This window comes from Ranitomeya variabilis, chromosome 5, assembly GCF_051348905.1.
Source record: "Ranitomeya variabilis isolate aRanVar5 chromosome 5, aRanVar5.hap1, whole genome shotgun sequence".
Lineage (NCBI taxonomy): Eukaryota > Metazoa > Chordata > Amphibia > Anura > Dendrobatidae > Ranitomeya > Ranitomeya variabilis.
The window spans coordinates 673,256,909-673,283,332 of NC_135236.1; the positions used below are offsets into that span (position 1 = coordinate 673,256,909).

The window sequence follows — 26,424 nt, forward strand, 5'->3', positions numbered from 1 at the left end:
TCATTGTGATTGACACTAGGTATCACTAACGTTTATCCTTTCTAATTGACACGTGATCCTGGTTGGTGATCTGGTCGGACTGACACTCTGGATTATGTTGTGGCAGTTTGATACTTACGTGGGATCAGGAGGGAACTTTTCCCCTTGAAGGGCAGATTGTTTCATGCTTTATGTTTGCTTTTTCTTATTTACTTCTTATAAAACAATCAGGAAGACACAGCCTTCGGCAGTTTCCCCGTGACAGCTCATTTCATTTTTCCCATCACATATATTTATGTAGCTTCTAAGCAATGACGCTGCAGAATCCCTGTCGAATAGGTGTCAGCTGTACGGTTGGGGAAGCACTAGACAAAATACAGGCAGCACCTTGTGCACTGCGAGACACTGGGACACATTGCACCATGGCTCTGAAGCCGGACTCCTACGTGGTGCTGAACGATGGAAACAAAATGCCGGTGATCGGATTTGGCACTGGGGCGGACTCGGTGAGTGCATCAGACATAAAGTAGAGGCTACTCCACTGAATCCAAAGCGGCATTACTGATGGTCTCTCACCACCACAATGTTTCCCTTTTTGAGACACCTTGCCTTCACCCCATGTTTCATTTACCCCATAGGAAAACAATGAGATTTATAAAAATTGCATCTTATTAGGCTAAGTACACCAAAGAACAGGCCGGTGAGAGCACCAAGGTCGCCATTGACGCTGGATACCGCCACATCGACGGCGCCTTTTTATACGGGAATGAGGTCCAGGTCGGAGAAGCCATTAGATCAAAGATTGTGGATGGGACTGTGAAGAGGGAAGACATATTTTACACTGGGAAGGTGACCAATGAGAATATTATTTTCACTAGGTGTCGATGACAAGCTGTTACAGGTTTTTAATTTATTCAGCAGCTTTGGAATAACAATCACACACCTGAGAGGGTCCGACTTGGGCTGGAGAAATCTCTGAAGGATCTGCAGCTGGATTACATGGATCTCTTCCTGATCCACACCCCCATGGAGTTTAAGGTTTGTGGATATGTGTGTGGGATCGACCGTGGCTCCCAATCAGATCAGAGGAGAAGACATTAATTATATGTGAATTCTATTTTTTTCCCTCCAGCCCGGAGATGATCTCCTTCCCACAGACGAAAATGGGAAGTTGGTTTTTCATAACACAGATATCCGAGAAACATGGAAGGTAAGTTTTATGAAAGATTATGGGTGACTTCAGGCAGAATGACTTCTCCAAGATAAGGGGTAAGATTCCCATTTTCGAATGGAACATCTCTCTAATTTACACTGCGTTACAAAGGTTGCCCCTCAGACAATTTTGAGCATTCCTGATAGACTTTTTCATGCTGATTTCAGAAATGACTTCAGATTTTTCCTATCACGTAAGGTTTTTGAGAAATGATACGAAACATTATAATATTCTGTTATAATTCTAAAAACTCATACATGAACTTTTTCTGAAACAATATAATCTGAATTTTCCACTGAAATAACATAAATCGCTGATCTACACATACAGAATGCAAGCACTTATTATGTGAATTCCGCGCAGGCGCAATGAATCATTCGGCTGACCGAGCATGCCACAACTCCTGGGCAGGGGAGGAATCAAAAGACAATACTGACATTACAGCAGGGGATCACAGCAATATGTCACTAAAAATACATTTTCTACATTCTCACTTGGACCTTTTTCCGGCCAATCTTGGTGCCGTTAGCGATGAACATGGTGAAAGATTTCACCAAGACATTGTGCTGATGGAGAATAGATACCAGGGAAAGTGGAGTAAGTCAATGCTGGCTGACTATTGCTGAAATCTTATTCGAGAAGCATCTGACACGGATTATAAATGAAAGTCATCCGGAAATACGCGCAGCGACGACCTCCATGATCGGGGATCATCGCTGCGTTGCAATCACAACCAGAGGTCTCCTCGAGACCTCTATGGTTGTTGATGGCAGATTGCTATGAGCGCCACCCTGTGGTCGGCGCTCATAGCAAGCTTGTAATTCTGCTGCATAGAGGTGATCTGAGCATCACCTCTATGTAGCAGAGGCGATAACGCTATGGCAGCTTCTATCCTCCTATGGAGGTGGAGGCTATTGAAGCATGCCAAAAGTACAAACAAGTGTTTAAAAATATAAAAAAAAAAAAAAAAAAAAACATAAAAGTTCAAATCACCCCCCAATCAAAATAAAACAATAAAAAAACAAACCTGCACATATTTGGTATCGCCGCATTCTGAATCGCCCGATCTATGAATAAAAAAAGAATTAACATGATCGCTAAATGGTGTAGCGATAAAAAAATCAAAACGCCAGAATTACGTTTTTTTGGTCACCATGACATTGCATCATTAAAAACGTCAGCTCGTTCCGCAAAAAATAAGCCTTCACACGCCCATATTGATGGAAAAATAAAAAAGTTATGGCTCTGGAAAGAAGGGGAGCGAAAAACAAAAACTAAAAATCGAAAAAAGATTTGGTCATGAAGGAGTTAAAAACCTTACGTGATACAGACTTTTGGAGCACATATTCGTGCTCAGCATATCAAAATCTATAAGATGCAATAACATTTTCTCAGAGGACAAGGACTTCCCTGAAATTTGTTACGCAGTGTTATCTTACCTCTAGGCTATGGAAGCGTGCAGAGATGCCGGCCTCGTCCGATCCATCGGAGTCTCCAATTTTAACCGCCGGCAACTGGAGCTGATTCTCAACATGCCAGGACTCAAGTACAAACCAGTGTGTAACCAGGTACATATCACCGACCAGTAAGGATCAATAGCACATAAATATCCTAAGGAATTAGAAAAAGTGCCAATCTTCCTTACAGGTTGTGTGGTATTGCAATACCAGATATAACTCATAGACAGTTGTGGCGCTGTTTCAGGAAAATAAGCAGCCATGTTGCGGTAATATTTTGCAATCAACATGTTATTTACAATGAAATGTTCTTTAAATAATTCCATATTATCCCCACTGTTATATATAGTAATGAGCCATTATATCTCTGCACAGGTGGAATGTCACATATTCCTCAATCAGAGCAAATTACTGGAGTTCTGCAAATCTCATGATATCATGCTGGTCGGATACAGCTTACTGGGGACCAGCAGATTAAATAGCTGGTAAGAGCAAGACCATTGGTACAAGAATATAACTACTATAATACTGCCCTTATGTACAAGAATATAACTACTATAATACTGCCTCCTATGTACAAGAATATAACTACTATAATACTGCCCCTATGTACAAGAATATAACTACTATAATACTGCCTCCTATGTACAAGAATATAACTACTATAATACTGCTCCTATGTACAAGAATATAACTACTATAATACTGCCCCTATGTACAAGAATATAACTACTATAATACTGCTCCTATGTACAAGAATATAACTACTATAATACTGCTCCTATGTACAAGAATATAACTACTATAATACTGCTCCTATGTACAAGAATATAATTACTATAATACTGCCCCTATGTACACGAATATAACTAATATAATACTGCCCCTATGTACAAGAATATAACTACTATAATACTGCTCCTATGTACAAGAATATAACTACTATAATACTGCTCCTATGTACAAGAATATAATTACTATAATACTGCCCCTATGTACACGAATATAACTACTATAATACTGGTCTTATGTACAAGAATATAACTACTATAATACTGCTCCTATGTACAAGAATATAACTACTATAATACTGCTCCTATGTACAAGAATATAACTACTATAATACTGCTCCTATGTACAGGAATATAACTACTATAATACTGCCCTTATGTACAAGAATATAACTACTATAATACTGCCCTTATGTACAAGAATATAACTACTATAATACTGCCCCTATGTACAATAATATAACTACTATAGTACTGCCCCTATGTACAAAAATATAACTACTATAATACTGCTCCTATACACAAGAATATAACTACTATAATACTGTCCCCTATGTACAAAAATATAACTACTATAATACTGTCCCCTACGTACAAGAATATAACTAGTATAATACTGCTCCTATGTACAAGACTATAACTACTATAATACTCTCCCCCCTATGTACAAGAATATAACTAATATAATACTGTCCCCATGTACAAGAATATAACTACTATAATACTGCTCCTATGTACAAGAATATAACTACTATAATACTGTACCCTATGTACAAGAATATAACTACTATAATACTGCTCCTATGTACAAGAATATAACTACTATAATACTGCCCCTATGTACAAGAATATAACTACTATAATACTGCTCCTATGTACAAGAATATAACTACTATAATACTGCTCCTATGTACAAGAATATAACTACTATAATACTGTCCCCTATGTACAGGAATATAACTACTATAATACTGCTCCTATATACAAGAATATAACTACTATAATACTTCTCCTATACACAAGAATATAACTACTATAATACTGTCCCCTATGTACAAGAATATAACTACTATAATACTGTCCCCTAGGTACAAGAATATAACTACTATAATACTGCTCCTATGTACAAGACTATAACTACTATAATACTGCCCCTATGTACAAAAATATAACCACTATAATACTGTCCCCTAGGTACAAGAATATAACTACTATAATACTGCTCCTATGTACAAGAATATAACTACTATAATACTGTCCCCTATGTACAAGAATATAACTACTATAATACTGTCCCCTATGTACAAGAATATAACTACTACTATTATTATTATTATTTATTGTTATAGCGCCATTTATTCCATGGCGCTTTACATGTGAGGAGGGGTATACATAATAAAAACAAGTATAATAATCTTAAACGATACAAGTCATAACTGGTACAGGAGGAGTGAGGACCCTGCCCGCGAGGGCTCACAATCTACAAGGGATGGGTGAGAATACAGTAGGCGAGGATAGAGCTGGTCGTGCAGCGGTTTGGTCGATCGGTGGTTACTGCAGGTTGTAGGCTTGTCGGAAGAGATGGGTCTTCAGATTCTTTTTGAAGGTTTCAATGGTAGGCGAGAGTCTGATGTGTTGTGGTAGAGGGTTCCAGAGTAGGGGTGATACACGAGAGAAATCTTGTATACGATTGTGGGAAGAGGAGATATGAGGGGAGTAGAGAAGGAGATCTTGTGAGGATCAGAGGTTGCGTGTTGGAAAGTACCGGGAGACAATGTAATATTTATAGGGGATAACTCAGGAGACTCTTTGTGTGGAACAAGACAACTACAGGACACAGTTTCATAAGTGGTAAAGTCTATATTATCACACGGTGATTCAAACAGGTGCAGAGAGAAACTGAAATCCACAACACTTGGTCCAAATAATAAACACAGCTTAGCAGTCTATAGGAAACTTCAGAGAAACAAGCAATCAAGCAGAAAGTCTATGAAGCACAGTTATACTTGAGGAGACTTGACACGAATTAATCCTTGACTTAGTCCAGACACAGATAGATATGCTTGTAAGGCAGTTCAAATCATATCTTAGCTCAACCAGGGAGGCCTGGTTAATAGTCTCAGGTTATTGCAGAAGCAGCAGCAGCTTACATGTCCAGCAAATGCAGATGAAGTAAACACGAGCAGCAGATGAAGGAGGATTACTGGAGACTTGTGTATGCAGCAGAAACTCAGAGCAGAGTAGTAGGATCACCACACAGGTTCACAGGAGCAGGTGTATAGCCAGGGAGTAATCAGAGGTCAGGAGCTGGATGCAAGGCAGAATACTCTAGCACAGACTGAAGGCTGGGGTGGAGTTTTATAGCAGGAAGATACAGTGCACATGAGACCAAAGACGCCATGTTGGAAAAGGGCAGTGATGCACAAAAGGAAAAAAATGTTCAGAGTCCTGACATTACTCCCTCCTTAGAAGTGGCCTCAGGACGATCCTGGACCTGGTTTCTCAGGGAATCTCTGATGAAAACGAGAAATCTTCTGTTGGGCATTGATGTTTTCCACAGGTTCCCAATAGTTTTCCTCAGGGGGATATCCCTGCCATCTTATCAGATATTGGAGCCTATTCCTGCGAATCCTGGAATCAATAATTTCCTCCACCACAAAATGTTCTTGCCCATCAATCACCACAGGCTGCGGAGGTGGCACGACACGTCCCTGGAAGGTATTAGGAGATACAGGCTTTAGTAAAGATACATGAAAAACTGGGTGTACCTTCATTGTCCTAGGCAGCTTCAGCCGGCAGGCCAGAGAGCTCACAATACCGTTGATCTTGAAAAGGCCAATGAATTTCTGTCCAAGTTTTTGTGAAGGAACATTTAACTTCAGATTCTTAGTTGCTAACCACACGGAATCTCCTACCTTGAACATGGGTGCAGGTTTATGGAATCTATCAGCCGATCTCTTATAACGTTCTTGAGCTGTGGTCAGGGATTCCTTCAGAACCTCCAGATTTTGTCTCATCGCAGTCAGCCTTTCCTCTAGGGTTGAGCGAAACGGGTCGTTCATTTTCAAAAGTCGCCGACTTTTGGCAAAGTCGGGTTTCATGAAACCCGATCCGACCCCTGTGCGTGGTCGGCCATGCGGTACGCGACTTTCGCGCCAAAGTCGCGTTTCAATGACGCGAAAAGCGCCATTTCTCAGCCAATGAAGGTGAACGCAGAGTGTGGGCAGCGTGATGACATAGGTCCTGGTCCCCACCATCTTAGAGAAGGGCATTGCAGTGATTGGCTTGCTGTCTGTGGCGTCACAGGGGCTATAATGGGGCGTTCCCGCCGACCGCCATCTCACTGCTGCTGCTCTGAGCTTAGGGAGAGGTTGCTGCCGCTTCGTCAGAAGCAGGGAGAGCGTTAGGCAGGGTCCATTAACCACCAAACCGCTTGTGCTGTAGCGATTTCCACTGTCCAACACCACCTTCGGTGTGCAGGGACAGTGGAAGCTACATTTTATTTTTTTTTTTTCCTCAGCGCTGTAGCTCATTGGGCTGCCCTAGATGGCTCCCTGATAGCTGCATTGCTGTGTGTACGCCACTGTGCAAACCAACTGCTTTTTTCAAAGCACAAATCCTCTTGTTCCTTCCTTTCTGCACAGCTATCTTTTTTGTTTGTCCACACTTTTTATTTAATTTGTGCATCAGTCCACTCCTTATTGCTGCCTGCCATACCTGGCTGAGATTACTGCAGGGAGATAGTAATTGTAGGACAGTCCCTGTTTTTTTTTTTTTTTTGTGGGAGATTAAGATTGGCATTTCTGCTAGAGTGCCATCCCTGTGTGTGCCATCTCTCACTCAGTGGGCCATAGAAAGCCTATTTATTTTTTTGCTTGATTTGGGTTCTAAAATCTACCTGAAAAAAAATCACTACATCAATCATTGGGAGAAAAATATTGGCCTCAGGGCTTGTGTGCCACTCCTGACTCCTGTGTGTGCCATCTCTCACTCAGTGGGCCATAGAAAGCCCATTCATTTTTTTGCTTGATTTGGGTTCTAAAATCTACCTGAAAAAAAATCACTACATCAATCATTGGGAGAAAAATATTGGCCTCAGGGCTTGTGTGCCACTCCTGACTCCTGTGTGTGCCATCTCTCACTCAGTGGGCCATAGAAAGCCTTTTTTTTTATTATTATTATTTGGTTTCTAAATTGTCCCTGAAAAAATCATTTTATCTTATTTGGTTTCTAAAGTCTCCCTGAAAAAAATAAAATAAAAATAAAACAGTGGGAGATTAATATTGCCCTTTCTGCTTGTGTGCCAGTCTTGACTCCTGGGTGTGCCATCTCTCTCTCTCAAATTGTGGGCCATAGAAAGCCTATTTATTTTTTTGCTTGATTTGGGATCTAAAATCTACCTGAAAAAAAATCACTACATCAATCAGTGGGAGAAAAATATTGGCCTCAGGGCTTGTGTGCCACTCCTGACTCCTGTGTGTGCCATCTCTCACTCAGTGGGCCATAGAAAGCCTTTTTTTTTTATTATTTGGTTTCTAAATTGTCCCTGAAAAAATCATTTTATCTTATTTGGTTTCTAAAGTCTCCCTGAAAAAATCATTTTATCTTATTTGGTTTCTAAAGTCTCCCTGAAAAAAAAAAAAAAATAGGTGGGAGATTAATATTGACATTTGTGCTTGAGTGACAGTCCTGCGTGTGTGGCATCTCTGTGATTTGGTGCCACAGAAAACAGAGTGTGTAACATTGGGCCTGATTTTCCTTGTGGTCTCACCAACCTGTAAAGGGATATTGAAATCATACTGAAGTTATAGCTCACCGTGTAAGTTGTTTGACAGCAACAAATAAAGTTACTTTGGTTAAGTTTTTAAAACAATGAGGAAGTCTGGTGCAAGAGGTCGTGGCCGTGGGCGTTCATTGTCAGCTGGTAATGATGGTAGTGGTAGTGGAGCATCAGGTGGTCGTGGGGATAAAAATATTACACCTAAGTCTGGAGCTGTGGAGACAGGTTCGTCGTCTGGCTACACAAGGCCTCGAACGCTCTCTTTTCTGGGAGTAGGAAAACCGCTTTTAAAGCCGGAGCAGCAACAGCAAGTTTTGGCTTACCTTGCAGACTCAGCCTCTAGCTCTTTTGCCTCCTCTTCTGAAACTGGTAAATGTAAAAACAGCGCGTCGCTTGTGGATGTTCACGGTCAGGGACAAGTCGCTTCCTTGTCCTCTTCAGCAAAAACAACAACAAGAGAGAAGGATGCAGCAGGCGACACAACGGGTTACTCGATGGAGCTCTTTACACATACCGTCCCTGGCTTAGAAAGTGAAACACTTAACAGGCCATGCCCATTACAAGTAGATTCTGACATGGAGTGCACTGATGCACAGCCACAGCCAGAGTACTATGCTGCTCCTTTGACTCAGACCACAACATTGCTCTCTCAGGGTACTGATCCACAATCAGACCCTGATGAGACTATGTTGCCCCGCCACGAACACTATACCACCGACCGACACGGTGACACAGACGAAGTTGCACACGAGCTCAAAGAGGAGGTAATAGATGACCCAGTTGTTGACCCCGATTGGCAGCCATTGGGGGAACAGGGTGCAGGCGGCAGTAGTTCAGAAGCGGAGGTGGAGGAGGGGCCGCAGCAGGCATCAACATCGCAACAGGTTTCATCTGCCGGTCCCGTATCTGGGCCAAAACGCGTGTCAAAGCCAAAACCTGTTGGAGGACAGCGTGGCCATCCGGTTAAAGCTCAGTCTGCAATCCTTGAAAAGGGATCCGATGCTAGGAAGAGTGCAGTCTGGCATTTTTTTAAACAACATCCAATTGATCAGCGCAAAGTCATCTGTCAAAAATGTTCAACTAGCTTAAGCAGAGGTCAGAATCTGAAAAGTCTCAATACTAGTTGCATGCATAGACACTTAACCACCATGCATTTTCAAGCCTGGACTAACTACCAAACGTCCCTTAAGGTTGTAGCACCCTCGGCCAATGAAGCTAGTCAGCAACGCAACATCCCTTCCGTCACTGTAAGGCCACCATTTTCCGCACCACCGGCAGTATCTGTGCAGGTTTCTTTGCCAGCCAAAAGCAGTCAGGGTCAGGGAATCACCAGTTTTGTAGGAGGAAATATTGCATCTAGGGCACCGGCAGAAACAATACCGTCTCCAACCGTCTCTCAGTCTGCCATGTCCACCGGCACACCCGAAAGTTCCACGATCTCCAGCTCTCCAGTCCAGCTCACCCTACATGAGACTCTGGTTAGAAAAAGGAAGTACTTATCCTCGCATCCGCGTACACAGGGTTTTAACGCCCACATAGCTAGACTAATCTCGTTAGAGATGATGCCCTACCGGTTAGTTGAAAGCGAAGCTTTCAAAGCCCTGATGGAGTACGCTGAACCCCGATACGAGCTACCCAGTCGACACTTTTTTTCCAAAAAAGCCATCCCAGCCCTGCACCAGCATGTTAAACAGCGGATCGTCCATGCACTCAGGCAATCTGTGAGTACAAAGGTGCACCTGACTACAGATGCATGGACCAGTAGGCATGGCCAGGGACGTTATGTGTCCATCACAGCACACTGGGTGAATGTGGTGGATGCAGGGTCCACAGGGGACATCAATTTCGGGACAGTTGTGCCTAGCCCACGGTCTAGGAAACAGTTGGCTGTAGGCGTTCGCACCCCCTCCTCCTCCTCCTCGTCCTCCTGCAGAAGCGACAGCTCTTCCACAGACCGCAGTCGGCCCACCACTCCATCGGCAGATGACACTGTTGCACACCAGTGGTCCCATTATGGGCCAGCTACTGGCAAGTGTCAGCAGGCTGTATTGGCTATGTGCCGCTAATTATAGACCTGTCTCTAATCTTCCCTTCATCTCTAAACTCCTGGAACGCCTGGTCCACTCCCGTCTTACCCGCTATCTCTCAGATAATTCTCTTCTCGACCCTCTTCAATCTGGTTTCCGCTCTTTACACTCTACTGAAACTGCCCTCACTAAAGTCTCTAATGACCTACTAACAGCTAAATCTAATGGTCACTATTCCATGCTAATTCTCTTGGATCTCTCCGCAGCATTCGACACTGTGGATCATCAGCTCCTCCTCACTATGCTCCGCTCCATCGGCCTCAAGGACACCGTTCTCTCTTGGTTCTCCTCCTATCTCTCTGGCCGATCCTTCACTGTTTGTTTTGCTGGTTCCTCCTCCTCTCACCTTCCCCTTACTGTTGGGGTTCCTCAAGGATCAGTCCTAGGCCCCCTCCTCTTCTCTTTGTATACTGCCCCTATTGGACAAACAATCAGTAGATTTGGTTTCCAGTACCATCTCTATGCTGACGACACCCAATTATATACCTCTTCACCTGTTATCACGCCGACCTTTTTAGAAAACACCAGTGATTGTCTTACCGCTGTCTCTAACATCATGTCCTCCCTCTATCTGAAACTGAACCTGTCAAAAACTGAACTCCTCGTGTTCTCTCCCTCTACAAACCTACCTTTGCCCGACATTGCCATCTCTGTGTGCGGTTCCACCATTACTCCAAAGCAACATGCCCGCTGCCTTGGAGTCATCCTTGATTCCGAGCTTTCATTCACCCCCCACATCCGATCACTGGCTCGCTCTTCTTATCTGCATCTCAAAAACATTTCCAGAATTCGCCCTTTTCTTACTTTCGACTCTGCAAAAACTCTTACTGTCTCACTTATTCATTCTCGTCTGGACTATTGTAACTCTCTACTAATTGGCCTACCTTTTACCAGACTCTCCCCGCTCCAATCTGTCCTGAATGCTGCTGCCAGGATCATATTCCTCGCCAACCGTTACACCGATGCCTCTACCTTGTGCCAGTCATTACACTGGCTACCCATCCAATCCAGAATCCAGTACAAAACTACTACCCTCATCCACAAAGCACTCCATGGCTCAGCACCACCCTACATCTCCTCTCTGGTCTCAGTCTACCAACCTACCCGTGCCCTCCGCTCTGCTAATGACCTCAGGTTAGCATCCTCAATAATCAGAACCTCCCACTCCCGTCTCCAAGACTTTACACGTGCGGCGCCGATTCTTTGGAATGCACTACCTAGGTTAATACAATTAATCCCCAATCCCCACAGTTTTAAGCGTGCACTAAAAACTCATTTGTTCAGATTGGCCTACCGCCTCAACGCATTAACCTAATTATCCCTGTGTGGCCTATTAATAAAAAACAACAACATAATCACGTTCCTCCATCATGTTCTCATACACTTTATGCAGTTAATAGCCTCTGTGTCTGTACTGTTACATACTTAGGCAGTTAACTGGTTCATGCAGCTTTACATGAACACCCGAGCCTTACACTATGGCTGGTCCAAATAACTAAAGCAATTGTTACCATCCACCTCTCGTGTCTCCCCTTTTCCTCATAGATTGTAAGCTTGCGAGCAGCAGGGCCCTCTTTCCTCCTGGTATCTGTTTTGAACTGTGATTTCTGTTATGCTGTAATGTCTGTTGTCTGTATAAGTCCCCTCTATAAGTTGTAAAGCGCTGCGGAATATGTTGGCGCTATATAAATAAAATTATTATTATTATTATTATGAAGTGTTTGGGCGACAACAGACACATCGCGGAAGTTCTGTCCGAGTTCTTGCAACAAGAAACGCAGTCGTGGCTGGGCACAGTAGATCTTGAGGTAGGCAAGGTAGTGAGTGATAACGGAAGGAATTTCATGGCTGCCATCTCCCTTTCCCAACTGAAACACATTCCTTGCCTGGCTCACACCTTAAACCTGGTGGTGCAGTGCTTATTGAAAACTTATCCTGAGTTCTCCGACCTGCTCCTCAAAGTGCGTGGACTTTGCTCACATATCCGACGTTCGCCTGTACACTCCAGCCGTATGCAGACCTATCAGCGGTCTTTGAACCTTCCCCAGCATCGCCTAATCATAGACGTTGCAACAAGGTGGAACTCAACACTGCACATGCTTCAGAGACTGTGCCAACAGAGGCGGGCTGTTATGTTTTTGTGGGAGGATACACATACACGGGCAGGCAGTAGGATGGCAGACATGGAGTTGTCTGGTGTGCAGTGGTCGAAGATACAAGACATGTGTCAAGTCCTTCAGTGTTTTGAGGAATGCACACGGCTGGTTAGTGCAGACAACGCCATAATAAGCATGAGCATCCCCCTAATGTGTCTGCTGATGCAAAGTTTGACGCACATAAAGGATCAGGCGTCTGCACCAGAGGAAGAGGAAAGCCTTGATGACAGTCAGCCATTGTCTGGTCAGGGCAGTGTACAGGACGAGGTAGCGGGCGAAGAGGAGGTGGAGGACGAGGAGGATGATGGGGATGAGTATATTTTAAATGAGGAAGCTTTCCCGGGGGCACTGGAAATTGGTTGCGTGGCAAGGCCGGGTTCTGGTTTTTTGAGGGACACAAGGGACGTAGATTTGCCTGAAACTGCCCCTCAACCAATCACAACCGGAGATTTGACAACTGGAACTTTGGCCCACATGGCGGATTATGCCTTACGTATCCTAAAAAGGGACACACACATTACGAAAATGATGAACGATGACGATTACTGGTTGGCCTGCCTCCTTGATCCACGCTATAAAGGCAAATTGCAAAATATTATGCCACGTGAGAACTTGGAACTAATATTAGCAACCAAACAATCAACTCTTGTTGACCGTTTGCTTCAGGCATTCCCAGCACACAGCGCACGTGATCGTTCTCACACGAGCTCCAGGGGCCAGCAGACTAGGAGTGTTAGGGGTGCACACATCAGAAGTGGCGTTGGACAGAGGGGTTTTCTGACCAGGTTGTGGAGTGATTTTGCTATGACCGCAGACAGGACAGGTACTGCTGCATCAATTGAAAGTGACAGGAGACAACATTTGTCCAGTATGGTTACTAACTATTTTTCATCCCTTATCGATGTTCTCCCTCAACCGTCATTCCCATTTGATTACTGGGCATCAAAATTAGACACCTGGCCAGAATTGGCAGAATATGCATTGCAGGAGCTTGCTTGCCCGGCAGCTAGTGTCCTATCAGAAAGAGTATTCAGTGCTGCAGGTTCAATATTAACCGAAAAAAGGACTCGTCTGGCTACCCAAAATGTTGATGATCTAACATTCATTAAAATGAACCACAACTGGATTTCGAAATCTTTTGCCCCACCTTGCCCGGCCGACACCTAGCTTTCCTATGAAAAGCTCTTGCCTGTGGACTACTGTGAATTACTTTTCTAATGTCTAATTTGCTGCAGCTGATTGTCCAGCATACGACATGTTTACACCTCCCTAAATGGCCAAACTCCCCACACGGGGCCGTGGTATCGCGACTTGGCGCAAGCACCCGTGAGACTGCTGTTTGTCTGAAGAGGTGGGTGTGCTCGCTTTTGGTCGACGGCATTGCTACTGGGTCCCTCATAGTACAATAAAGTGTCTCTGGCGGTGGTGGTGCGCACCCAACGTCAGACACACTGTTGTAACATGAGGGGCCCTGGGCCTGTACCGCCGGCCACAAGAGAGTTCACCCACCCCCAGGTCAAACATTGCTCTACCACTTCCACAGTTATCTCTCACACTTCCACCAATGTTTAGTCTATGCGCTGACATCCTTCCATACCTGCCACTGACAATACCATTGTGTTGACATGTATGATGGTACTTAACATAGTCAGGGGCAGTGTCCTCTATTTACCACAGTAAATACTTTGCGCTAAATTAGTAGATCTGAAACAACGCAGAGGATCCCACCCCTGAACCTAATGATTGCACCCTTTAGTGTTTTTGTTTTGTTTTAATGCGAGACATTCACATTTATTTGTTGTTTTGGACTACTAACTGGCAGACACTCATTACAATCGGCCTCCGTTGACCAGACCACTGCTGCCCGTGTACCCCTGGAACCAATTATAAACTGCCTACAGCCTGCCCATTTTATTATGTTAGGCGTTCGAAGCCTGTCTGCGGTCCCTTCTTCCACTAGGCCTCCACTGACCAGACCACTGCTGCCCGTGTACCCCTGGAACCAATTATAAAGTGCCTACAGCCAGCCCATTTTATTATGTTAGGCCTTCGAAGCCTGTCTGCGGTCCCTCCTTCCACTAGGCCTCCACTGACCAGACCACTGCTGCCCGTGTACCCCTGGAACCTATTTTACAGTGCATAGAGCCTGCCCATTTTATTATGTTAGGCCTTCGAAGCCTGTCTGCGGTCCCTCCTTCCACTAGGCCTCCACTGACCAGACCACTGCTGCCCGTGTACCCCTGGAACCTATTTTACAGTGCATAGAGCCTGCCCATTTTATTATGTTAGGCCTTCGAAGCCTGTCTGCGGTCCCTCCTTCCACTAGGCCTCCACTGACCAGACCACTGCTGCCCGTGTACCCCTGGAACCTATTTTACAGTGCATAGAGCCTGCCCATTTTATTATGTTAGGCCTTCGAAGCCTGTCTGCGGTCCCTCCTTCCACTAGGCCTCCACTGACCAGACCACTGCTGCCCGTGTACCCCTGGAACCTATTTTACAGTGCATAGAGCCTATTTTTTTATTTTATTTAATATTAATAAAGCCATGATGGACTACGCTGTACCACGCTATGAGCTACCCAGTTGACAATTCTTTTGCGAGAAAAGCCATCCCACCCCTCCACCAGCATGTTAAAGACCACATTGTCCTTGCATTCTGTCAATCTGTGAGTACAAAGGTACACCTGACAACAGACACATGGACCTGTAGGCATGGCCACGGAAGGTTACGTGTCCTTTGTGACGCAATGGGTTAATGTATTGGATGCATGGTCCACACAGGGGACAGCCTGGTAAGTCTGTCTGCAGTCCCTAATTCAAGTTGTCCTCAAATTAATAAATGTGAGCTTCCACCTTCTGGCTCTCATTAAGTGCTGTTTTTTAAAAGATTGTTGGTTCCGGCCTACTAACGGTGTCTGCCCCTCCCTGGTGTTTGCTCTCAACTGAATAAAGCTGAGCTTCATCCTTCTGGCTCTCATTAAGTGCTGTGTTTTCAAAAATTGGTGGTTAGGGCCTACTAACGGTGTCTGCCCCTCCCTGGTGTTTGCTCTCAACTGAATAAAGCTGAGCTTCAACCTTCTGGCTTTGGGCCTATAGTATCAGATATTAAACTGCATTTGGCCTTCAACATTGGTTACGGCCTGCTAACGGTGTCTGCCCCTGCCTGGTGTTGTCCTCCACTGAACAAAGCTGAGCTTCCACCTTCTTGCTCTCTTTAAGTGCTGTGCTTTTAAAAATAGGTGGTTATGGGCCTACTAACGGTGTCTGCCCCTGCCTGGTGTTGTCCTCAACTGAATAAAGCTGAGCTTCTACCTTCTGGCTCTGATTAAGCTTTTTTTTTTTTTTTTTTTTTTAATTGCTGGATGGGGCCTAATACCTCTGTTTGCTGCTCCCTGGTGTTTGTCCTCAACTGAATAAAGCTGAGCTTCAACCTTCTGGCTCTCATTAAGTGCTGTTATTTTAAAAATTGGTGGTTAGGGCCTACTAACGGTGTTTGCCCCTGCCTGGTGTTTTCCTCAACTGAATAAAGCTGAGCTTCTACCTTCTGGCTCTGATTAAGCTTTTTTTTTTTTTTTTTTTTTAATTGCTGGATGGGGCCTAATACCTATGTTTGCTGCTCCCTGGTGTTTGTCCTCAACTGAATAAAGCTGAGCTTCATCCTTCTGGCTCTCATTAAGTGCTGTGTTTTCAAAAATTGGTGGTTAGGGCCTACTAACGGTGTCTGCCCCTCCCTGGTGTTTGCTCTCAACTGAATAAAGCTGAGCTTCATCCTTCTGGCTCTCATTAAGTGCTGTGTTTTTAAAAATTGGTGGTTAGGGCCTACTAACGGTGTCTGCCCCTCCCTGGTGTTTGCCCTCAACTGAATAAAGCTGAGCTTCCACCTTCTGGCTTTCGGCCTATAGTATCAGATATTAAACTGCATTTGGCCTTCAACTTTGGTTACGGCCTACTAACGGTGTCTGCCTCTGCCTGGTGTTTTTCCTCAACTGAATAAAGCTGAGCTTCAACCTTCTGGCTCTCATTAAGTGCTGTGTTTTTAAAAATTGGTGGTTAGGGCCTACTAACGGTGTCTGCCCCTCCCTGGTGTTTGCCCTCAACTGAATAAAGCTGAGCTTCCACCTTCTGGCTTTCGGCCTATAGTATCAGATATTAAACTGCATTTGGCCTTCAACTTTGGTTACGGCCTACTAACGGTGTCTGCCCCTGCCTGGTGTTTTTCCTCAACTGAATAAAGCTGAGCTTCAACCTTCTGGCTCTCATTAAGTGCTGTTTTTTAAAAAATTGGTGGTTAGGGCCTACTAACGGTGTCTGCCCCTCCCTGGTGTTTGCCCTCAACTGAATAAAGCTGAGCTTCAACCTTCTGGCTCTCATTAAGTGCTGTTATTTTAAAAATTGGTGGTTAGGGCCTACTAACGGTGTCTGCCCCTCCCTGGTGTTTGCTCTCAACTGAATAAAGCTGAGCTTCATCCTTCTGGCTCTCATTAAGTGCTGTGTTTTCAAAAATTGGTGGTTAGGGCCTACTAACGGTGTCTGCCCCTCCCTGGTGTTGTCCTCAACTGAATAAAGCTGAGCCTCTACCTTCTGGCTCTGATTAAGCTTTTTTTTTTTAATTGCTGGATGGGGCCTAATACCTCTGTTTGCTGCTCCCTGGTGTTTGTCCTCAACTGAATAAAGCTGAGCTTCAACCTTCTGGCTCTCATTAAGTGCTGTTATTTTAAAAATTGGTGGTTAGGGCCTACTAACGGTGTCTGCCCCTCCCTGGTGTTTGCTCTCAACTGAATAAAGCTGAGCTTCATCCTTCTGGCTCTCATTAAGTGCTGTGTTTTCAAAAATTGGTGGTTAGGGCCTACTAACGGTGTCTGCCCCTCCCTGGTGTTTGCCCTCAACTGAATAAAGCTGAGCTTCAACCTTCTGGCTCTCATTAAGTGCTGTTATTTTAAAAATTGGTGGTTAGGGCCTACTAACGGTGTCTGCCCCTCCGTGGTGTTTGCCCTCAACTGAATAAAGCTGAGCTTCAACCTTCTGGCTTTGGGCCTATAGTATCAGATATTAAACTGCATTTGGCCTACTAGTTTGGTTGGGCCCTTAAAACAGTGTCTGCTGCTCCTGGGTTTGCTACTCCACTGAACAAAGCAATGCCGCCTGTTTAGTCCTGTCCTGTTACCAATTTTGAACTGCATTTAGCCTACTTTATTCTTTGGCCCTATATCTGTTTCCTCCTCATCTTGCCCATTGCCCAGCCACTGCTAGATGAGTCTGCTGGTACATTGACCTAGACCACTACATTCCCCTTGCACTCTACACAGCCAGAATCTGACCCTGCTGAAAGTAAGGTTCCCCTTCCCACATGTTATACCACCTTACACAGGGACAAAGAGGAAGGTGCAGATGAAAGCGCAGGTTCCTTCATCAGGTGGGGGGGGCATACTCGTTGGCGATGTCACTGGCACAGGGCCCCTCAGAGTACGCAAAAGTGTCGCTGCTGGTGGGAGGCGCCCCCGCCGTGCAAACACACCGCTGTACTTTGAGGGGCCCTGTGCCAGTGCCAATGCGAACAAGTGTGCCCCCCTGCTTGCTCAGGATCACAGCACTTGCAACGTTGAAATACTTTCCTCTCCCTGCTCCACCGCCGTGACGTAGTCCACGATTCCTGGGCCCACTAAAACCTTGAACCAGCCCTACCCCCCACAAATTTGCCAAATGACCCCCAAGTTCCATTGAACAACTATTATTATAAAGTTAATTAAGATTGACAAGCTTCAGAAACAAGAATGGATGTTTTTGGCATTAAAATGGGCACTGTAGGTCTTTTCCTGGCCTCCACTCACTGCCGACTATGCTTCCCCATTGACTTGCATTGGGTTTCGTGTTTCGGTCGATCCCCGACTTTTAGCGATAATCGGCCGACTGCACTCGACTCGACTCTGGACAAAGTCGGGTTTCACAAAACCCGACTCGACCTTAAAAAAATGAAAGTCGCTCAACCCTACTTTCCTCCACTGCAGGAACCGGAGAATTAATTGGAGACCTAGGTAAAATACACGGATGATAACCCACATTGGCAAAGAAAGGTGTAAATTTAGTGGAGGCGCTCTGAGAATTATTGTATGAAAATTCGGCTAACGGCAACAACTCCAACCAATCATCCTGGAGATGGCTGACATAGCATCTTAAATATTGTTCCAGCGTCTGGTTGGTATGCTCAGTCTGACCATTTGTCTGGGGATGGTAAGCAGAAGAGAGACAGACATTAATATTGAGTGCAGAGCAAAACCCCTTCCAGAATCTTGAAGTGAACTGTACTCCACGGTCAGAGATGATCTCATCCGGAACCCCATGCAACCGAAAGACATTCTGTATAACCAAGTTCACTGTATCTTTAGCTGAGGGGAGGCCGGTGCACGGAGCAAAATGAGCAGCTTTAGTCAGGCGATCAACTACCACCATGATTGTATTCATGCCCCCCGATGTAGGCAGCTCCACAATAAAGTCCATTGATATAGACCCCCAAGGGCGGGATGGAACAGGTAATGGTTGTAGAAGGCCCATAGGTGCCACATGAGGAGTCTTGTAACGGGCACATACCTCGCAAGAGAGAACATAGTCCTTGGTATCCTTCAGGCAAGTTAGCCACCAGAAGAATCGGCTCAGGGACTCTTGTGTCTTCTGTACCCCCCTGTGACCAGCCAACTGGGAGTCATGTACCAACTTGAGGATCTGCAGACGGACGACCTCCGGGACGTAGATACGTCGATCTCTGAACCACATGCCACCCTTAAAGACAAGATTAATATCCACAGGTGGGTTGGCCAGAATTACATCACCTTCATAGGCCTCACTGCACTCCTTCCACAAGTCCTGATTGTGGATAACTCCGATGAAATTGCCATCAGATAGAATGGTCTTGGACGGGGCTCCAGGTACGGAATCCTCAGCATGGATTCGGGATAAAGCATCAGCCTTCCCATTACGAGAACCTGGACGGTATGAGATAACAAAGTTAAATTGATTTAAGAATAAGTTCCAACGAGCCTGACGAGGAGAAAGACATCTAGCAGATCTAAGGAACTCTAAATTGCGATGGTCAGTTAGCACTATGATCTGTTGTGCAGCTCCTTGCAGATGATGCCTCCATTCTTTGAAAGCCGCAATAATAGCCAGCAATTCCTTGTCTCCCACGTCGTAATTCTTCTCTACTGAGGTTAGTCTACGGGAAAAGAAAACACAAGGATGTAACAGACCCTTCTCTCCAGTTCTTTGGGAGAGAATAGCCCCCAAAGCATTATCAGAAGTGTCCACCTCCACAATAAAAGGAAGTGTTGGATCTCGGTGTATCAACAGGGTTGCTGATGTGAAACAGATCTTCAGCCGATCAAAAGCTTCTTGAGCCTGTGATGACCACTTAAAGGGTTTTTCCTTCTTTGTCAAGGAAGTAATGGGATGGACAATATCAGAAAAATTTCGAATGAAGCGTCTGTAGAAATTTGCAAAACCAATAAAACGTTGGACCTCCTTAACATTCTTGGGTACCGGCCAGTCAAGGATAGCCTGAATCTTACCAGATTCCATGTTCAGCCCCTGGGGAGAGATGATATACCCTAAGAACTGTATCTCAGAATGATGGAACTCGCATTTCTCTGGCTTAATATACAGATGGTTCTCTTTCAGACGTCTTAAAACAGTTTTGCCAAGTTCTTCATGTTCCTGTAGAGAGTCAGAAAAGATTAGTATATTGTCCAAATAGATCACTACAAACTGGTCCAACAAATCTCTGAAAATGTCATTAGCAAGGTGTTGAAATGTTGCAGGGGCGTTACAAAGCCCGAAGAGCATCACAAGAGATTCAAAGTGTCCATACCGGCATCTGAATGCTGTCTTCCACTCATCCCCTGGACGAATACGCACCAAATTATAAGCCCCACGAAGATCCAGTTTAGAGAACACCTTAGCATGGCGGACTCTTTCCAGTAATTCAGGAATCAGAGGCAAAGGGTAACGGTTTCGTACGGTTACCTTATTGAGTTCTCGATAGTCAACACAGGGTCTCAGGGTCCCGTCCTTCTTCTTTACAAAAAAGATAGGTGCCCCTGCTGGTGAGGAAGAAGGATGTATGAAGCCTTTGGCCAGATTTTCATCAATATATTCTTTTAAGGCTTGAAGCTCAGGTGCTGCCAAAGGGTATACGTTACCAAAAGGAATGGCTGCCCCGGGCAGCAGCTCAATGGGACAGTCATAATGCCTGTGTGGAGGAAGCTGATCTGCATTCTTCTTGTCACAGATGTCAGAGAACTCTTTATAAGCTGGAGGTAAAGAAAATACCTGTTCATGTGGTTCCGTAGCCGTGGACTCAGGGACAGTTTCTGTTAGCGCTGAGTTGCTCCTTGTTGGGAAGATAATCTCCTTGGTCTCCCAGTTAATAATTGGGTTTTGAGAACGCAACCAAGGAATGCCTAAAATTACAGGAAAATGAGAAGAGATTAGCAAGAAAGAAAGTTGCTCCTGATGATTAGGCTCCAACAAACTTTCAAGGGGTACGGTCTCCTGATCTACAGGCCCAGAGATTAAAGGTGACCCATCCACTGTTTCCATGGTAATTGGAGAGGCTCTTTGCTGAATTGTAATGCCATGTTCCTTGGCAAATGCGATATCCATGAAATTGCCACCTGCACCAGAGTCAATCATAGCTGCACTGGAAATCCACTGTCCTGAACACAGGATCTTAATAGGGAGAGAACAGTGAGAGTTCTTTTCCTTCAGCTCCTTGGGGGGTGAAGTCATAGAAAGTGAATGGAATACAGCGTTTAAAGGCAGGCTACATTCAGAGATGTCAGATTCATCATCACAGTTGTCATACTCCCCTATTGCTGCTAGCACCTTGTTAGGCCGTCTAGGACACTTAGGACAGTTGATCAAGAAGTGGTCAGACTGGCCGCAGTAGAAACATAGACTTTCACGAAGGCGATGCTCCCAGTGCTCATTGATCTCGCACCTCTGAACGGAGGTGTGAAATTTGTCGCGATCACCATTAAATCTGAATGGGGGCAACTTAGGTGGGCTAGCTGGTGGCGGTTGCCCAGAGGGTAAAGTCACTTGTGCAACTATTTGCGTGCTTATGTCCTGAAAAGCCCGTCCATACTGGGACTCTATGCCAGCAAGTTTGTTTTCCTGGGCTGCCATGCGGTTGCTCAAATCCTGCAAAGTTTGTCCAAACACCTGTTGATTGTGTTCAAAGCTTCCAAACTTCTTTTGCAGACCTTCCACATCTTTCTGCAGTGATCTAATTATGGAAAACACAAGCTCTAATCTGCTTTCTGCAGTCATTGTTCCAGCAGTCTCCTTTTTTTTTTTTTTAGGCTAGATTATCCTGTAATAATTATAGGGGATAACTCAGGAGACTCTTTGCGTGGAACAAGATAACTACAGGACACAGTTTTATAAGTGGTAAATTCTATATTATCACACAGTGATTAAAACAGGTGCAGAGAGAAACTCAAGTCCACAACACTTGGTGCAAATAATAAACGCAGCTTAGCAGTCTATAGGACACTTCAGAGAAACAAGCAATCAAGCAGAAAGTCTATGAAGTACAGTTATACTTGAGGAAACTTGATATGAATAAATCCTTGACTTAGTCCAGACACAGATAGATATGCTTATCAGGCAGTTCAAATCATATCTTAGCTCAACCAAGGAGGCCTGGTTAATAGTCTCAGGTTATTGCAGAAGCAGCAGCAGCTTACATGTCCAGCAAATGCAGATGAAGTAAACATGAGCAGCAGATGAAGGAGGATTACTGGAAACTTGTGTATGCAGCAGGAACTCAGAGCAGAGTAGCAGGATCTCCAACACAGGTTCACAGGAGCAGGTGTATAGCCAGGGAGTAACCAGAGGTCAGGAGCTGGATGAAAGGCAGAGTAATCTAGCACAGACTGAAGGCTGGGGTGGAGTTTTATAGCAGGAAGACAAGTGCACATGAGACCAAAGACACCATGTTGGAAAAGGGCAGTGATGCACAAAAGGTAAAAAATGTTCAGAGGCCTGACAGAAGAGGTCACAGATGTAAGGAGGAGACAGGTTGTGGATGGCCTTGAACGTCATGGTTAGGGTTTTGTACTGGAGTCTCTGGGCAATGGGGAGCCAGTGAAGGGATTGACAGAGGGGAGAGGCCGGGGAATAGCAGGGGGACAGGTGGATTAGTTGGGCACCAGAGTTTAGAATAGATTGGAGGGGTGCGAGAGTTTTAGAGGGGAGGCCACAGAGCAGGAGGTTGCAGTAGTCAAGGCGAGAGATGATGAGGGCATGGACTAGGGTTTTTGCAGATTCTTGGTTGAGGAATCTACGGATTCGGGAAATATTTTTGAGTTGAAGTCGGCAGGAAGTGGAAAGGGCTTGGATATGTGGTTTGAAGGAGAGATCAGCGTCAAGAATTACCCCGAGGCAGCGAGCTTGTGGGACTGGGGAGAGTGGGCAGCTAATAATATACTATACTATACTATAATACTGCTCCTATACAAAAGAATATAATTACTATAATACTGCTCCTATGTACAAGAATATAACTACTATAATACTGCTCCTATATACAAGAATATAACTACTATAATACTGCCCCATGTACAAAAATATAACTACTATAATACTGCTCCTATGAACAAGAATACAACTCATATAATACTGCTTCCTATGTACAAGAATATAACTACAATAATACTGCTCCTATGTACAAGAATATAACTATTATAATACTGCTCATATGTACAAGAATATAACTACTATAATACTGGCCCTATGTACAAGAATATAACTACTATAATACTGCTCCTATGTACCAGAATATAACTACTATAATACTGCTCCTATGTACAAGAATATAACTACTATAATACTGCTCCTATGTACAAGAATATAACTACTATAATACTGCCCTTATGTACAAGAATATAACTACTATAATACTGTCCCCTATGTACAAGAATATAACTACTATAATAGTGCTCCTATGTACAAGAATATAACTACTATAATACTGCCCTCTATGTACAAGAATATAACTACTATAATACTGCTCCTATGTACAAGAATATAACTACTATAATACTGCCCTCTATGTACAAGAATATAACTACTATAATACTGCTCCTATGTACAAGAATATAACTACTATAATACTGCCCTTATGTACAAGAATGTAACTACTATAATACTGTCCCCTATGTACAAGAATATAACTACTATAATACTGCTCCTATGTACAAGAATATAACTACTATAATACTGCTCCTATGTACAAGAATATAACTACTGTAATACTGCCCTCTATGTACAGGAATATAACTACTATAATACTGCTCCTATGTACAAGAATATAACTACTATAATACTGTCCCCTATGTACAAGAATATAACTACTATAATAGTGCTCCTATGTACAAGAATATAACTACTATAATACTGCCCTCTATGTACAAGAATATAACTACTATAATACTGCTCCTATGTACAAGAATATAACTACTATAATACTGCCCTCTATGTACAAGAATATAACTACTATAATACTGCTCCTATGTACAAGAATATAACTACTATAATACTGCCCTTATGTACAAGAATGTAACTACTATAATACTGTCCCCTATGTACAAGAATATAACTACTATAATACTGCTCCTATGTACAAGAATATAACTACTATAATACTGCTCCTATGTACAAGAATATAACTACTATAATACTGCCCTCTATGTACAAGAATATAACTACTATAATACTGCTCCTATGTACAAGAATATAACTACTATAATACTGCCCTCTATGTACAAGAATATAACTACTATAATACTGCCCCCTATGTACAAGAATATAACTACTATAATACTGCCCCCTATGTACAAGAATATAACTACTATAATACTGCCCCTATGTACAAGAATATAACTACTATAATACTACTTCTATATACAAGAATATAACTGCTATAATACTGTCCCATATGTACAATATAACTACTATAATACTGTCCCTATGTACAAGAATATAGCTACTATAATACTGACCCATATGTACAAAATAAAACACCTTGCTTCATTGCCCATGTTTTATTCTTCGCATAATGTCTCATGTAATATTGACTATCCTGTGATAGTAGTAACAGTATCCTCCATAGTATGCATATGGTAGCATTACATATAGTGCTGATATAATAGTGCCATTCACAGAATGAGACATCACTGATCGCCATATTACGACTATTTTTTTCGTGCATTCTGGAACACACTAAACCAATGTGCTTGTTTTCTTTCCTTTCACCAAAATTTTAGGAAAAGTGTGAGATTTAGTTTATTTTCTTTCTGACAGGATTGATCAGAATTACCCAAAAGTTCTTGAAGACCCCGTTTTAAATAGAGTCGCTAAGAAGCTGAACCGCTCTCCTGCGCAGGTGGCCCTGAGAAATTTGCTACAGAGGGGATGTGTCGTCTTGGCAAAAAGCTTCAACCCTGAGAGGATCAAGCAAAACTTCCAGGTAAATGAAGAAATTAAAATTAGAATAATTTCCTTCCTCTTTAAAACAATCTATATTTTTTATTACTTTTCACTTACAGGTTTTTGACTTTGACTTAAGTGATGAAGACATGAAATCTCTAGATGGACTCAATAAAGACATGCGTTACATGATTACTGATTTGTAAGTACCTTCTGGTGTTCGAGAAAATATTTATTCATATTTTTTTCTTTACATTAAAATGTATTTATTAATATTTTTACAATTTTATTTTTAATGTACTTGTATTTATTATCTTTTATTTTATGTCCTTATTTTCCTTTTAACCTCCTTTTTTAGCTGGAAAGAAAGCCCTAAGTATCCATATCACGATGAGTTTTAAGAATATTGGCCAATTTCTCCGGATTCATCCTTATAACTCCTGTGTATTATTATCTTAGTCTAGCAGATTCCCATCTAAAGAAAATAAACGATTTATCACATTGATTCTGATTGTGCTGTAGTGCTTATTATGGCTCAGATTTGAAATGACAGCACATAGATATATTTTAATATACAATGAGAAATTCTAAGGCTGAGTACAGATGCTGCAATTACACAGCGAAATCTCTTTGTGTTTTAAGTCAAGAGTACTACATTCTTCTTTATGTTGCAATAAAATAAATTTTGTGTCCAATGTAATTTGAAGGTGTCATCTTTTGGTAAGATTTGCTAATAGCCAGTCATCTAATCAAACTAATTACAGTATGTATTTCAATACCTTTAATCTTCTTAACATTCTGTACAACATGGTTTCAATTTCATTGTTTTCAGTCTTTCATATGGCTGTCAAATAGCTGAGAATCTGTAGTGGCATCTGTGATCGTACCCATAGCAGTCCCTTAGCTTTTTAAAGATCCTTAAATTTATATGAATGTATGCTTTATTATTTTAGTTTAAAATACTATTTTCTGCTGTTTTCCACCATGTAAGTTTCAGTTTTACTGTTCTGGCTTTAAACATGATATATGAAGCAAAACAAATAAAATAAAACAGCATCATCAGTATCAAGATATTATGACGTTAGAGTGTCCCTAAAGTCAGCTTTGTAGCAGTACATACAATAGTCCTTCAATACTGAGCCGTTACTGCCTTATGTGACCCTATTACTGATCCTCTTAGTACTCCATATAATAATGCCACCACTGTTCCCCACATAGTAATGCCCACCACTGTGCCCCTTACAAAGTAAAATCCACCCCTTTATGCCATCTGGATGGTAAAACTACCCCTTTAAAATATGACTGCTCTGTGCAAGTGCTCTAGAAAACAGTGCTCCATTTTTTCCCTAAAAATTAAGGATGCCCCCATGTGCACCTTTGATGTTCACAATACTCTGAGTGCCCCTATAATAATGCTTCTTAAGCGCCCACTTCACATTTAATAATGTCTCCCGAGTCCCCCTATGTACAGTAATAA

At 43.2% G+C, this 26,424-nt stretch overlaps 1 protein-coding gene across 2 annotated transcripts; it reads left to right on the forward strand.

The window, feature by feature from the left end:
* The first annotated feature begins 286 nt into the window (after positions 1–286).
* LOC143776948 (aldo-keto reductase family 1 member C1-like) lies at positions 287–25,642 on the forward strand. Of its 2 annotated transcripts, none has more exons than XM_077266816.1 (9): positions 287–485; positions 655–828; positions 898–1,017; positions 1,112–1,189; positions 2,638–2,760; positions 3,025–3,134; positions 24,822–24,987; positions 25,067–25,149; positions 25,306–25,642. In XM_077266816.1, the coding sequence occupies exons 1-9, from the start codon at positions 291–293 to the stop codon at positions 25,346–25,348; spliced, it is 1,092 nt and encodes a 363-aa protein (XP_077122931.1). In that variant the 5' UTR covers positions 287–290; the 3' UTR covers positions 25,349–25,642. The 2 variants fall into 2 exon arrangements, with proteins under 2 accessions (XP_077122931.1, XP_077122932.1); XM_077266817.1 differs by having other exon boundaries at positions 289–485; positions 901–1,017.
* Positions 25,643–26,424: the final 782 nt, after the last annotated feature.

Coding starts and splice junctions, on each gene's coding strand:
- LOC143776948 (XM_077266816.1), top strand. CDS start 291: ATGACGCTGCAGAATCCCTGTCGAATAGGTGTCAGCTGTACGGTTGGG. Junction 24,988..25,066: donor GGATCAAGCAAAACTTCCAG/GTAAATGAAGAA, acceptor TTTCACTTACAG/GTTTTTGACTTTGACTTAAG. Junction 25,150..25,305: donor CGTTACATGATTACTGATTT/GTAAGTACCTTC, acceptor CTCCTTTTTTAG/CTGGAAAGAAAGCCCTAAGT.